Here is a 16,490-nt window from a genome sequence, read left to right as displayed (position 1 = left end):
AAAATTATATTCTCTTGTTTTAAGATTTTCAAAAGTGGAAATGAATACACCCTCTACATCTACAAATAGGACAACAATGGAATCATTGAAGAATAAGAAGGTAGATATACAGTGAACATAATTTCCAGAGTGAAAAAGAAAATAAGACTTATTGCTTTTTATAATAATATTCGCACTATAACTAGATAGGCCAAATCGGTTGTAGCTTGGTCATGGAATTTGGTAGAGGGGAATCCGCTCCAGAAATCATTTAATTGTTTTGATTTTTATTTCTAGTATTTAATTGAAACTACAATTCTCTTTTTTGTCATTGAAATGCCTAATAAGTGCTAATAACGTCCTATTCCTTGCGTTTTGGATTCACATACTGACGCATAAATATTGAACTGCCTCTACGTACAATACCATGCTGACTTCTCGCTATTTTCAATTTTCTAAATATTTCTTTTAACCAGCTCCAAAAACAGAACTGACATAAATGCGCTAAGAATTATGACTGAAATTAGTCGCATCAAACAGTTCGTGGTAACGAAGTGTAAGTAAGGAGTGACCCGGCTCAATAGTAACCGAAACTCTAAAAAACGGAATTTTGAAACCAATAGATACATCGAAAGAATAAGATTTTTATGCTGATTTCAAATATATAAGTTACATCAAGTTTAGTTCTACCCATCAAAAGTTACGCGCCTGAGAAAATTTGCCTGATTTTCAAAAAAGGGGGAAACATCCCCTAAAAGCTATAGAACCCTAATGAAAATCACACCATCAGATTCAGCGTATCAGAGAGCCCTACGTATCAGAGAGGTTTCAAGCTCCGTAAAGAGCAAGAGCAAGGCGTTGAGGAGGGGACAGCCCCTTTCATATACGGAATAAATGTCACTCCTTACTTTCAGTTAAAAAAAAACTTTTTTTTTTTATTTAATTTTTTCACACAACGCCAGTGCTACTTGTGGGACATTTGTCTCTGCATCAGCAGGCTCTACGAAATGTCTGCTGAGAACAGAATAAACAGAATTTAGACAAAATATGTATATTTTTCACATAATTCAGAAATTTTGTGTGCGCGCATAAGTGGTCCCAACCAATTCTCTTTTTCTATTGTTACTAGTTGTATCATGCAGCACTAGGAGACCGTGCTTTGCTTGTGAAGGAATTATAGACATAAAAACGATATTCAGTGTACCCCCCCCCCGCCCCATCCCCCGGAAATGTATGCCACCCATACCCTGATTTACACAAGAAAAATATATGTGTAATTTTTATAGAATTCGTTTTTTTTTTTTAAACTAAGATAGAAAGGGGAAGGTAATTTTCCCTTCCAATTGGCATCCCAGGCAATTTTTAATTAATGTAAGGTTTCTGCCACATTGACGCCAAGAATTGCTCAGATTTTCTGAATATTCTTTGTCAAAAAATGCCCAACGGATAAGTTAATAATTCTAACTTTATTTTTTGAATACTTTCAAATTTAAATTACGGTCGCTATTTAAATGTGGGGAATATGTCGCACAATATGTTTCACAATTTGTGGTAATACTTTGACATCCTGTATCGTTACTTAGACAGCGCTATTACGCTGCCTATGATTTTTGTTTCGGCTTTGGCCCACTGATATTAGCGCTATTTATTAATATAAATTACAAAACCACAAAATAATCAATTTAAAAAAAAAATCATAAATAATATTTAAATAAATCACGTATATTATAAGTTTAGTACAACAAATTAAATCTTACAATCAAAATCCATTCAAAATTGTGAGCAAATGAACAGCGCGATACCTGGGGCTAGTAATAATAATAATAATAATAATTTATTTATAACCCACTTTTATACAAAACAAGCGGAGTAAATTACACTAAAAAGGAAAAAAAGATCAATCAAATACACAGAAACAAAGATAACTTAAACCTTAATCACTGACAAAAACACACGGATAATACTATGGTTTGGACCTAGAGACACAAAGGCATGTCTCGTTAAATACTTACTAAGCAATTCAAACGATTGGATAATGTCGGTAGCACCATACGTCTCAATAATACGTGTATTACGATATGAAGTGGGAAGGTACGATAAAAATTTGCAATATCTAAAATAAGCGATACGGATCTGAAGCAAATCATTCTTATTCAATAACAAATACATTCCACTTAAAAACAAGACAGAATGGTCACTATATGTTGAATACATTTTAGCTAAAGCTCGGCGTGAATATTTTCCACAGTTAGGTAAAATTTTCGCATATCCGATCTTCAACTTTTCTTTAACATCTCTCAGAACTTGAAGTCGCAAAAAAGTGAGTGTAGAAAAAATAATAATTCCTAACCACCAAAAACTCGTAACATTGCGAATTACTGAGGATCCACGGGACAAATTATGAGCTGATGATTTGGATTGAAAACTAAATATTCGCATTTATCAAAATTCAAAAACTGACCAACATCCCGAAACATCATAGAAATATGTTGCACCGACAATGCCAAAATAGACTTGGTTTGGCTTAAAACTAGCTGGTCGTCCGCATACGTAATATAAGACACACCAGATAAATTATAAAAATACGAAGGCGTGATTCCTAACAACACATTTTGAATGCAAGCATTAAATAGATAAGGTGATAGCACCCCACCCTGTCGTACTCCAGATTGAACTGGTTTACCACAGTACCCTCTACCAGGTTTTAAACGAAGAAACGAAATATTATACCCAAATTTAAGCACATGTATGACAGAAGGGTTCACTCCAAACTCTGACAAAGATTGCCACATTTGTGCATGGCAAATACTATCGAAGCCTTTCGATAAATCCAAAGCACAAATATGTAATTCATAACCTTTAGACTGGGCATCATAAAGAGTTGAAGCTAAAACCTTGTTGACACCCAATACGAGGTTGAAATCCAAATTCGTTTGAGTCTTTCGCAGTTCGTTCAATAATATATGGGAGCGGAAAATATACAAAAACCTTACTAATATTGCAAGCAACAGTAATGTGCCTATATGAACTGCAATCAAAAGGGTCTCTTCCGCGTTTAAGAATCGAAGTTACCGTTCCGCAAAGGAACCGTTGACAAAGATAAACAGAACTGAAAAAGTAACTGGAGCTGAGCGACTAGTGCCGGACAATCATAACGTAAATGGTGAGCGCTAATCCCATCAAGATCACTTTATTTAGACTTAAGTTTAAGCATACAATTAACAATACTTTTAGTTGAGACAGGATTAACATGACGTTGCAAAATTTTAGGTGGCAAAAACTTAGAAATTCAGCACTGAAAATGTAATGAACCCTATACTCAATCTTACAAAAAATATTTTTTTATAATGCCCAAGCCAAGACGAATCTGGGATAACATCACTGGTCCCTAATGAATCAAATTTAGACGCATTAATGACTTCTTTCCATTTTACTGCACTTTTAGGGAATTCAGCATCATTATAACGAACCAAATGAAAATACCGTTTAAACTCCACTTTTGTCGTACTTTCTATATCAAACACTTGGCCTCGCAAGGGCCGCCTACACGCAATCCAGATGCGAAGCGAGAGTTTAGCACGATTTTTGACGGCTTTAAGACCCAGGTCTTCTTTCCGAATTGGACTTCGAGTTTTGAGTTTAACCCGGACAAGGGGAACAGCCACATTCTCAGCTTGTTTCATGTACTTAACTAAGTGAAAGTAATAAACATTCAGTTGCACTCTGGCTTGTGGCGAAAAAACACTGGTGCACAGTAGATTAAAAGAGATCTTGACGCAGGACAACAGAGCTGTTAGGGTAGAAATATATAAAGGCCAATTGGCTTTGATCCACTCTCGTTTCATACACAATTTTTTTTGGCAGCACAACGATCATAAGATGGATAAGCAGTTAATGTAATTGTAAAGAAAAGGAGGAAGCGATCAAATTCGTATTCGTGTTGTTCAATATTAACGACAGAAAACGGAACATGGGCAGAGCAAATACACTGATTAATATTGGTCACAGTACCGCTATTATGAATATAACTGTAATTAAGAGCTTTGGATACTATGCGGTAACCAATAGGCAACGAATCTAAAACTAAGTTGACACGAGTAGAGGAGATATGAACATCACAATTGAAGTCACCTATCATTAGCCAACGATACCCATGCTTTTCAATATTGCATAACAGAGATTTAATTATGAGATTAAGCATCCTGTGCTGGGATTGAGGGAAGTAGAGGGGGATATGTACGTCAGCATTAGTGGTGAATCTGGCTGAAAACATGCCGAGTATATACGACATTCACCTTCGCCCAGCCGATAGCTTGTTTACACTATACCACTGTCGTCTGCAGCAGCTCATTGCTGACAATTTTATTAAAAGCTGACAATTATATTTATAATTATTTATATGTGTTTTATTATTTATAATGTATTATGTAATGTTTTTAAATTCATCAAGTAGCGTATTTGTTAAATAGTTACTTTCATTTACTACTACTTGAATAGAATCTAATTCAATAGTACCACCTCTTGCCCCCTCCTGCTCCCCAACAGTAAAAATACTGTAGCTGCGCCCCTGTCTAGGGCTGTAATGAGAGAAAGGTTGAGATGGCTAAGACACATTTTGCACATGAAGGATGATAGATTCTCAAAGATCGTCCTTTTCGGCCGACCCTCAAAGGCCAAACGAAAAGCAGGCCGTCCGCAAATGCGGTGAAGGAGATCGTAAAAATTTAAGGGAAATTAGGAGTTCTTGGGAGGGTGTAATGGAGACTTTAAATAGATTGGGATGGAGGAGAAGCGTGTGTATCTATGATGGCCATAGGCCGTATATACAATATAATAATTGCATGCATATACAAAACATGAAATGCACATAATACAAACTAATAAGTTAATTATGTGTAACAAATACAAAATAAATTTAGCTAAGAAGCTGACATGTTGTTGCACTCTTCAGGCCTCAGGCACCTTTTCACTGTGATCACCTGATAGTGATCAGCTGATTTGTGATCAGCTGATAGTGGTAGTTTTACATCAAAATCGTGGGATGTGCCATTAGATTTTAAGACTATGGCCATCACATATCCTAATATAATCTTCGTCAATTGAAAACTTGAAAAGATAGCATATTACATTTTAAAGTCAAACTCTCTTATAAAGTTAGCTTACCTGGGAAATGAAGCTGAATGAAGTCCATCAGAGGACCCATGTCTGGAGGACTCCCGGAAACAGGTGGAAAGGGTAAGGCCCCTCTTAGATTCTGAACACCAGAAGATCTCTGCCGCACTGACCCTCTGAACGCAACTGTTGGACCGGAAGTAGTCCGAGAGAGCTGAAATTTAAAATTAATAATTAAAAGTAATTAAATATTATCTCTCTACTGATTCCTATTAAGATTCTTAATTCGTATATAAAAACAAATAAAAGTTATCCTACACTATAAAGGGTACTTATCCCTTTATACATGCTGGACTCCCCTGAAATCCCAAGTTTTCCCAACTTTCTGGGCAGTTCCTATTCAAATTGGCAGATATTTTTGATCCTCCCCCCCCCCCAAAAAAAAAAACAACAAATGCCATACGGACATACCTAGTATATATTGAAGGATGGTTGTATATTGGTATATATTATAATAACGAACAGACACTATATTTTTGGTAATTTATTAGCTTCGTACTTCTCATTCCACGTCGATTTTCTAAATTAGGTCTAATAGCTTTCCAAGTTTTTAATTGCTTTTCCTATTTCTTTGTGGTATCATTTACGAAATATTTTCTTTTTCTTAATATTATTTTTCTTATGGCTGATTGATTCATTTAACTTAAAATAAACTGTCAACAACTACAAACAATGAAACAGGGATAAAAAAAAACTGAAGCCAATAGTTTAGACTTAAAGTCTGGACAGATGGTCACTAAAGCGATAATAAATTTTTTTTTAAAGTGACATTTAATATATCAAATTGGCCTTTTTTTTTAACAAAACCGTTAAAGCTGAAAATGCCTAAATACTTGGCTGGATTTTTTCTTTTTTAAATTTAAAGGCTGTATAAGTTTTTTTTTTTTTTTTAGTTAAAGTGATATTTGCCAAATTCGTTTAAAAAGCAGAAAATCGTTTCCAAAGTCGATAAAGTCAAATGAACAATAAAAAAATAAAACAGAAATTAACGTCTTTTGACTTTGGAAACTTATTATTCAAAGTTTGACCATAATCTTTCACGGTAGCAACAGTCAAGCATGGAGGATGAAAACTCTGAAGTGAGGCATCATTTCCTGTTAATGAAGAAGAGGAAAAAAATAAAGACTCACCGGAACTCTTGGATTTTCTGCTGTTGCACCGCGAACTTTGGCAATGAGAGTGTAGCCTTGTCCAAATCTTGACTTTAAGTGTTGCGCTGAACCTAAGCATTTCAACTGACCATTCACCATGATTGCTATCCGAGTACAAAGTGCTTCACACTCTTCCATACTAAAATAGGCAAATAAATGAACAATCAAAAATGACTTTTTAGCACAACATATTTCATAGCACCAAGGTCGTGTGCCCAACATGCGACTAGTTCGTCACACCGTCACGCCGTTAGTACTTACTGACACTGTTGAAATTTCACTTGAAAAGTCAATAGATGGTTTTGATAGAATATCTTATTCTGAAAAACTGCTTCAAATGACCGCGCAGCTAAAAATGTTTGTTTTTACAATTTATCTTTCTGAAAAGGTTCTTTCTTCATGTAATCAGAATTTAATGATTTTTTTTAATATAAATGAACAAACAAAACCTAAAAACGAAAAAGAAAAAAATGACATATGGCCGTAAGAAATGTGGACTAAAACGCTGAGATTTAAAATAAGCACCTGCGCACTATAGCAACATTGCTATTATATTGTGAAGGAGTAACTTAAAGTTCTCAAACATTTTAAGGTTTTTTTTTACTCTAGTTTTATACCTGGTTTTATTCGAGGTTATTTTTATATTCGGTTATGTTTATTTTTGTTGTTGTTTCTTTCCTAGGATGACTTCATAGTGGAAGTCTCTGCGAGTATATTTGGCAATTTTTTTAATATTTGTTCAAGGTTTGAAATATATTTTTTTCCCGGTAATTACTGTTTTTGTTGCTTTATCTAGCGAGCTAGAAATATAAAAATTAGCTTTCGTTCTTGTCTTCATTCAGGCACTATTAAAACTGAGTCTGCTTGTACAGAAGTTTGTGCGCCGGTAGTGATCGCAGCTACGTTTCGAACCAACTGAAATAAGTTTGTCCAGTACCAAAGTCAGGTCAAAAGTGATATGTTGTACTTGTGTGGCAATACAATTCCATACTGCCTTCAGCCTAGTGATGAGTGTCTATACTAACTTATAAAATAGGCTGTATACACGTTTTCAATTACAATTTGACAATAAGTTTAGTTGGAGAAACGTTGGTGGCAGCTTCCGCAAAATATTGGTGAAATTTGTGGGGATTTTTCTGAAAATCTTAGTGCTGAAATAGCCTTTTTTTATAGTCTAATATTTTATCTTTAAGGTATTTGGTTGACTTTTCACTTTGTACATTCGCAAGAGAATTCACTAAAAATAAGGATTAGAATTAAAATGAAGAATTGCGCAGTAATCGTCTATAAATGGTTAAAACAGAACAACAATGAAATAAAACAATTATAAAATAAAGAATTAAAAATAAACATAATGATTAAAATGAATAAAAGCATGTTGACCATGGAATACTAGTTTGCTTGCTTTTTTTTTTTTTTTTTTTTTTTTAGGTGCCAATTTGACTATCTTATCCCTTGAACGAAATTCTCCATACTCAAAACAAAAATGAAAATATTCTATCAGATGGCGCACGAAAATCAGAACTATACATAATATGTATTGTTCATCGTTTTTTGTGGAGTTAGCCGTTTTTTGGAAGTAATACACTCAAAATTTTGAAAACAAATATTTGACAACTTACCTATGTGAGGTAAGGATTACAGCCTGTCCATTATCACGAACGTGTGTGATTACGTCCCAAAGCTGGCGTCTGGCAACTGGATCCATCCCAGTTGTTGGTTCATCTAAGAAAACAATTGGTGGCTCGCCAACTAAAGCCACTGCAGTACTTAATTTCCTTTTGTTGCCACCACTAAGAAAGAAAATTATTAGATAATACAAGGAAACTTTAATCTAAAAATCAATTCAATTAGAATATTGATTTAATTAACAGAGAAAAACTAATTAAAGAGAGATCAAAACACAAAACACATCTCCCTGAGAAGTCAAATATCCAGATGACAAGTCAAATTAATTTGACTTGTCATCTGTCATCGAATAGCCTGGCAGAACATCAGAAAAAGAATAAAAAAAAGCGCAAAAAACTTATTCGTTATAAAAATAAGACACAAAACAAAAATATATTAGAAATCTTAAAATTTCATATATGATTGTTTTTTATCAAGATTTAGAAGCAGGAGCAATGATAGAGCCACACATTCAGGAGGTGTGGATCAGGGAGGGTGAGGAGAATCTCAAGCTGGTGACAGCTGTCCCCATATTTTCGTCAATTTTCCATACAAAACTCCTGTATATGCGGTTTTAGATTTTCTCCCCTCCTCTAAGTACTTGCTTATATATCTAAGCGAATATTTTAGGTTCTTGAAGGAGTAGGAAGAAGTGACAAAATATATTTTGACGAAATCTTTACCAATTGAACAGTTTCTTTTTGTTTTTTGTTTTTTTTCAGCTTTTACGGTGTTATCATCTAACGATATCCTACTAATCCTGGTAGTTACCCTTTTTGACAATTGTTATAACTTCACCTAAAGCAACTAAGTGAAAATTGTTTTGGGATAGCAGCTGTTCGGATGTAATTTCACACTGCGATATTGAGGCGAACAAAACTCTTCACATACTCATGGGGGGGGGAGTTCTCCGCTATAAATAGTCCGAAAAAGCAGCAACTTGGCAAACAGATTTCATCGGTTTAGATATTCAAAGGACGAGCTCGGACAGCTAAATTATTGGCTCAATTTACGGCTAAATTTAGTTTTGGCTTAATTTAGAATTGAAGAATTATTCAAAGAGAGCACACGTGCTGCAGATGGGGCAAAGTCATATGCCTGAAGAAACGAGGTAAAAAATTTCTGCACAAATGTTTTGGGACTTCGTTGTTTTGATAAATGTTAAATAGGTCAAAAATAAAAAATAAAAAATTTCCTTCAAAAAAAGCAAAGAGGCGACGCTGGAACTTAAAGCGCGACAAGCAGCTCAGAGGGCCAAACCGTTGGCTAAATTTATGGGTAAATTAAGTTACGGCTAAGTTTAGAACTAAAGAATTGTTTAAAGAAAGCAGACGTTCTGAAAGCAAGACAAATACGTATTTCTGAAGAAATAAGTTAAAAAAAAATTCCGGTGAACTGTTTCGGGCCTCCGTTCTTTTGAAACATGTTAATTACGTAAACAATGAAAAAACAAAATTTTTTCTTCAAAAATCAAAGAAAGTAAAAGTGACACTAGAACTTAAAGGTAGAGAAACCAGACTATGTATGAGGGGAACTGCTGTTCCCTCAGCCTTCGCTTTTTAGGCTATAGTTTCAATCATTTTTTCATGAAAGCACTTTGAAATTATAACAGATGTATTAGGTTGGAAATTACAGATGTTTTATTTACCAATTGCTGTTTAAGACATTTGAACTGAAAACTGTTGTTTAAAGCAAATACAACTAAATGAGCCATATCAATCTAAAAGCGTACTGAAACAAATTTAAACTTTTTATCACACTGCTCCTCTGTAAGACCTTTTATTCTTTAAATATTCTGACAATACAAACGTCAGATTCTTGTGCATAGAATGGATAACTAAGAGGGAGGGGGACAGGCCCCCTTATATATAGGAAATGCCTTATGCAGTAATACGTTATTTCTGAAGGCGAAGTATGCTAAACTGCAATAAATTAGCCAATCAAAACATGTAGTTGGTCTCACCTCAACTCCTTGATTTGCTTATCAATATGCGGAGTCAGTAGGAGACGATGTGATAGATCGTCAATAAGATTTTCAATTCGACGTTCCGCAACTCCGCGTAATCGGGCAAACATCTGGAGGGTTTCTCTGCCCGTCATTTCTTCTATAACGGCATCAAACTGAGGACAATAGCCCAACCTTTGCTGAACCTAATATAAAAAGAATTATAAATCCCTAAGGACATCACGGAAAAATATTTTATGTTTATGTAATTTCAGCGCATTTCTTTGTCACATATTTTTGTTTTGCCTTTTTTACCCTTTTTGCTTTACATTTTTCTTATTACTATTTTTCGTTGCAACTGTTGGCTTCTGGTACTCATGAATATGAAACCATTTTTTCTATTTATTATAATAAAGCTACAATGGTAAGCAAGAGTTAAAGATACAAGCTACATTGGTAAGCAATTGTGCTACAGCTTCATGGAAAAGTAATCCGAATTATGTGACGGATAAAAATAAAGAGCTGTCTTTATTTGTAAAAATAGCTGGCTCAAACACATGACGAAGACACATTGGATCAATATTATTAATAATATCATACATTAGTTGAAGCTTATAAAATAAGCACAACCCTGAAAACGGTAGAATATGGATTCGCGGATAAATATTTCTAACTGAGGCAAGTCTATCAATTCCATAAATAGGACGCACAGCTGAATTCTGGAGAACACACAAAGGTTTCAGCTGAAATTAAAATGTTCCAGACCAAACCGGACAACAGTATAGTAAATTAGAATGGACTAATGAAGAATATAAAAGACGCAAAACTTTTCCGGAAACTGATATTTTAGCTTCCTTATCATACCTATATTCCTTGCTACTTTCGACGAAACACACTGTACATGCTCTGAAAAACTTAATGTTTTATCGATTAATACACCTAGGTATTTCACTGATCTCTGACGTCTTATTGTCAAGTCTCCTGCTGTAAGCTCTTGCAACCAGGGGTAATATGAAGGCGATCTGCCCCAGACAACGAAACCCGATGTGCTGTGACCCGAGTTACCACTAGATAAACAGTCTGATTAGCATGGACTAAAGAGATCTTCATTTATCGGAGGAATACTGTACAGGTGAGGGATCCAACAACTTCACCATCTCGTTTATAAAAGACATCTGTCGGACAAAATAAATTCGCCAAATTGAGGGACTGCGCTGATATGACTCAATTACCAACAAAACTATCCTCTCTTGTATGTTCTCACAGCTAATAAGCATTCAATTTACTCAACTAATATTAAATAGGTAGACCCCTCCTTCGTATGCCTCCAAACAGAAATGTTTGAAGGACTATAGTCCATTGCTGATAATGTCCGAGAGGAAGACCACGTACGAAGTTAAAGTATAGCCTCAAGAGGTTTTGGAGTATTAATGCCATCGCAATTACCAAGGTGCTCCATTTTAAGGCAGATCAGTCAATTTGGGGGAGGAGCCATTAAAGTGCGGGAGCAGGAACCAGGACACAAAGTCTACGTTTCGGTGGAAGCCAGAAGTCATTAAGCCAAGTCTAAGAGCAGGTCTTAAACGATATTGATAGTTTATTTTTATTGCTTTTATACTTTCTTCCCTTTGTTCAATATTTAATTATCCCTTTTAAATATTAAACTTTAAATTTATACTGGTAAGAATTATAAAAATTACAAACCTGTTTTATATTCTTTTTAACACTGAAAGATTCCAGAAAGCAGTCACCAAAAGTAATGGTTTCGTCACCCGTGAGCATCTTGAATGTGGTTGTTTTTCCTGCCCCATTTACACCTAGTAAACCGAACACCTCACCACGCCTTACACCAACACAAATGCCGTCAACAGCCAAAAAATTTCCAGGATATATTTTCATCAAGTCTCTGAAAAATAAAACACGTCAATTTCATTTCAATACAAATTTTTGTTTAAAGTTTGGAACGGTGGTAGAAAACCATACGATGTGACCTTTTTTCCGTGAGTGCATTGATCTAAGTTCACGAAGTGCGATAATTAACTGCTTCAAAAAGGATGTTGCTATACTGCCTTTCCATAAATAGATACTTTCTAAACATATTTCCTAAATTCCTAAACATAGAAAACATATTTCCTAAATAGATTTAGGGGGGAAAAGGGAATACAAACATGTTTTGGCAAAAATGAGACAAAAAGACTTCCCTGTATATTGACAACCGAATAAAATGCGGAAAGTAGATAGAGTAATTTTTTTATTAAGGGAGGAGACGTTTTATTTCCCACAGCCAAGTTACTTGAATTTTAAGGAGAAAAGGAAAAGCAACAGAAATACTAAACTTTCAATTTTCGCTCTAAAATGTATCTTTTTTAAGAGAAATAAAATATTTTATTTAAAAGAGAAATTTGTCTCTTCAAAGGAAATTTCTAAAAAAAATAGAAATTTGTAAAATTTACTAACCTTATAATCAACGTATTATCCTTGGAAAGTTTAGACAGTGGCGTTAGTTGAATATATTCCTTTTCGCGCTCTACGTCTGTGTCCATCACATTTACATTGCCTCCTTCTTCAACGTCACCTGAAATTAAAGAAAACTAAATATGGTTCGCAGATACGAGACTTGTATTAAAGTCAACATAATTTTTCCAGATCTCGTTACAATTCACAAAATAGACTTCGTTTCTCCATTCGATGGATAAAATAGCTCAATTCGATGCGGGAAATAGGGTTCTGTTCTCAGTTTCATGTGTTAAATAGTATTTTTGTCTCGGTTAAATGTACAAAATAGAGCTCTTTTCTCACTTCGATGTACGAGTTTTCTTTTCTTAGTTCGATGTAAGGAGTAGGGTTCTTTTCTCAGTTCGGTTAATTAAATAACGGCCCTTCCTTAGTTTTACTTATCAAAAAGAAATGATTTCTAAAAGATACCTGCAAGCTTGAAAAAAAAATAGTTACAGTTAGTGTCCTCCAGAGGGTCATCCATTCGAATTAAATAAGGAATTTTTGTACATCATACGGGGGATCATACGGTTTGACTGTAGGCAATTCAGTTAAACGTTCATCGTAAGCTCATATTGACTCCAGTAGAAATCCGACAGCATTAGCTTATCATGGGCTCTGGACTGAAATGGCTACATTCTAACTATCATCATCACACTCCTCCTCAACAAGGACGTAAGGACACACCTAAGGACGCAGTACCAACTGTCTAAGGACAGTACATCTTAGAAATAAGACGACATAAGCTTCTCATGGATTTTGGACTGAAATGGCTATAGCCCAACGTTATGCGCCACACTCTTCCTCAATAAAGACGTGAGGACACACTTAAGGACGTACTGTCAACTGTCCAAGGTCAATACGACTTTTTTAATTAGACAACATAAACTAGCCACGGATTTTATACTAAAATGGCTATAGTCGTACGTTCACTCTTCCTCAATAAGAACGTAAGGATGCCCTTAAGGACGTACTGTCAACTGTCTAAGTACAGTACGTCTTTGGAAATAAGACGACATAAACAGATGAAATGCCTACAGCATCACTTTGACCGTCACATCTACCTACCATGATAACTTCTTCTCCCTACTGAGACAACTTGTCAACTAAATACCATATTAGTCTAACTAGAAAGATTTTCAGTAGGCATTAACTTCAGGAGAACTTTACTTCAGCCAGAGAAAGATACCATAGTTACTATCTGCAGTACTTTATTTTTTATTTCTAACACAGATTTTAATGCTTGATGTTTTCCTTGTATCTTACTATTGTAACATTCAAATAGTACTTGTTACTTTAAATTTTTGCTGTTGCTGTTTTTGTAGCTTCTTGCATTATTTAGTTAGCTTAAAGATATTGTACTGAAAAAAAGACACTAAGAAATTTCGTCATTCTTAAGAAAAAAGGCTCATAGGACAGAAATCCCTCTTTTCCCTTTGATCTCACCCAAACAGTCTTCAGAAAGTAGTAAAAATTAAAACGCCAGAAAAACTAGACACATTGGAGATAGTATTGGAGTTGGTAAGTGAAGAAAGGGAAAAAAAGGAAAGAAGAAAGTGATGGTAGTAAGGAGGCAATAAATAAAAACTAAATATGAGGTTATTAAAGTAATGAAATTAATGCAAGAGATTCAAGTAATAAAAATACAAACTTCAGGAAAACTAGACACACGTTGAAGAAAACGAAGAATGGAGAAGAAAATAAGCGATGATAGGAAGGAACTAATAAGTACAAATTATAGAAAAAGGTTATTAAAGAAATAAAATTGAAGTAAAAAATTAAAGCAATAAAGATCCAAACGTCAGAAAAACTAATTATGTTCTGAAGGTACTAAGTGAAAAAAGAGAAGAAAGGGAAAGAAAGTGAGGGAAGGTAATGAGGAGGTACTAAGGGAAAATTAACGAAAAGGTTCAAGAAGATATATGAATTACAGATGAGAAACTCACCATACTGTCCTCTATCAACAAATGACTGATGAGAAAGTATCCAGTAGCGAAGTTTTTCTAAGATTTTAGACTCTATGATGAAAAGTAGAACAACAAATACAAAGCCATCCAATGCGAGAAACACTAACTCCTTTCCTACGCCTAGGCCATCCCAGCCAAGGATATTGGTATTCCATTGAATACAGGGGACGCCACCACAATTCTGTTGCTCTGAAAGATAGAAATAATTGCTAACAATTGCTAACAAGGAAATTAAGAGAAAGGTTAACAATAAAAATGACGGCTTAATATAAACTATTTTGTTGTCCATGCCCAAAATCATTTGTTTTACAAAGTGAAAACTTGGGTTCCTCAAGGTCATAACCTTGGTTAAGTAGGCCTAGGTAAGCACAATAAGGCAAAGAAAGTGTGATCGTATTCCTTTGGTAAGCTGTGCTCTATTTTTTTTTATTCTGCTTTTCTGATCTGTCTATTCTTTACCTCCCGGGCCTTCACCGAGATTTTAAGAAAAAGGTGACCCCCAACACTCAATCTTCCTCCTTACATTTTTGTAAATTGTTTTTTTTATCTTCGACTTTTTTGCTGGAATCGAAAAATATAGAAAAGTTCTCACCAGCCAAATATTATTGAGAGCAGGCTGTTCCACACTACAGGCTTCTGCACTAATAGGCTGTCGACAACGGTGTATTGGCACTTGCCACCTTATTATGGTCTGATTCGTTGGTACTATTTTTTGCTGTGATTTTTATTTTCTGCTCTTTTTTTCTTGATGCTTGACTCTACAATGTAGGACTATCTTTTATGTATGTTGGTTATAAATAAATATTATTACTACGGCATTATATAACAGAGGTACAGATCTGTACTACACTCGAAGGACGAGGAGATTAACAGGATCAAAGGATTTCTCTAAAAAAAAAAAGGGGATGGGGTAGTAAAGAGTAAAGACATGAAAAAGGACATCTTTAGGCTATAATTTTTCGTTTTACATATTTTACTAATATTTTTCATTGTTGTTTAATCTTGTGATAGAAATGGAGAAAATCTTTTGGTTGTAACCTCAGAACTTATTTTTCCGTTATTAGGTTCACAACTCTTCACAGTTGTGATAAAAATCAGTCTAAAGTAAATTTTAGAATCTTTTAAAAGCTTTTTCTGGTAAGAATTTTTCGCTCAACGCTTGCAACAGAATAAGATACGTTAGAAGTTAGTGTGTAGCTGAAAAACGCGCAAAAATTGTTCTCAGTAATAGCTGAGCATAATTAATAGCTGATTTAATAAAACACTTACACCCAAATCATGGCCCCCAGCTCCTATGGATTGATTACCATAGACTTATTACCTAAACAGATATCATAACATAGAAAAAGCATTGTAATATACGATCCAGAAGGTGACTTTAGGGGCACGTACCTTCCTCCTAATATTAAAAAATCCCACTAATTACAGGGTTAGATGGAAAAAAATACCGATGTGTGAGCTTAAATTTTAGTCGGTGCCACCTCCAAAGATTAGTACTCTATCCGCCCCTGCACATACTGTCGGCAATCTAGTCCCAATACTGATAACTGAGCATAAGTTAAAAATTAGAGATTAATTACTTCTCAATCAATAAACATATCGTTCGATTCCACTTTTACGGATGAATAGTGATTTGATGCCAACCAGGGCCGTATCCACGGGAAGAAGGTACCCAGTTTGAACCCCCAGATATACTTCTTCGACACGTAAATTGGTCATACAAATATAGGTAATTAACTATTTCACCTAAAAAAGTAAAATATATTTTTTGGCTAGTAAGTTTGTCTTGAAAATACAATAAAAAATTACTTATTTGAGACTTTTAGACAAATTCTGCCTGAGGTAAACCCCTTCTTTTTCATTCTTTTGCCCCCAAGCCCCTCGAAAAAAAGTTATTTTGGTAGCCCATTGATAAAACTCTAGAGTCAGGTTAAGGTGTAAATTGATATAATCTGACGATATTTGGTCGACCATCAAATCAATCTGATGCTACATTAGTAGCCAAATATTAAAATTGCATATACGAAATGAAAAAAAAAAAAAAAAAAAAAAAAAAAAAAAAAAAAAACTGGGTCTATTGGCTGAAAGATGGGATTTAAGTACAATGCAAAA

At 34.7% G+C, this 16,490-nt stretch overlaps 1 protein-coding gene across 1 annotated transcript in view; it reads right to left on the bottom strand.

Moving 5' to 3' along the window:
- LOC148954124 (phospholipid-transporting ATPase ABCA3-like) overlaps positions 1-16,490 on the bottom strand; it is a 45,316-nt gene that overhangs the window by 5,366 nt on the left and 23,460 nt on the right. Inside the window, exons 11-17 of the mRNA XM_089085948.1 lie at positions 14,358-14,567; positions 12,373-12,490; positions 11,620-11,821; positions 9,934-10,121; positions 7,925-8,095; positions 6,282-6,441; positions 5,143-5,305 (exon numbers count right to left, since the gene is read on the bottom strand). Of these exons, the coding sequence (XP_088942074.1) occupies positions 5,143-5,305; positions 6,282-6,441; positions 7,925-8,095; positions 9,934-10,121; positions 11,620-11,821; positions 12,373-12,490; positions 14,358-14,567 (1,212 nt within the window). The remainder of the gene's footprint in view (positions 1-5,142; positions 5,306-6,281; positions 6,442-7,924; positions 8,096-9,933; positions 10,122-11,619; positions 11,822-12,372; positions 12,491-14,357; positions 14,568-16,490) is intronic.

Source organism: Artemia sp. Qi Xiang Cuo, chromosome 3 (genome assembly GCF_049724085.1).
Source record: "Artemia sp. Qi Xiang Cuo chromosome 3, ASM4972408v1, whole genome shotgun sequence".
Taxonomy (NCBI): domain Eukaryota; kingdom Metazoa; phylum Arthropoda; class Branchiopoda; order Anostraca; family Artemiidae; genus Artemia; species Artemia sp. Qi Xiang Cuo.
This window is presented reverse-complemented; position numbering and strand designations above follow the sequence as displayed.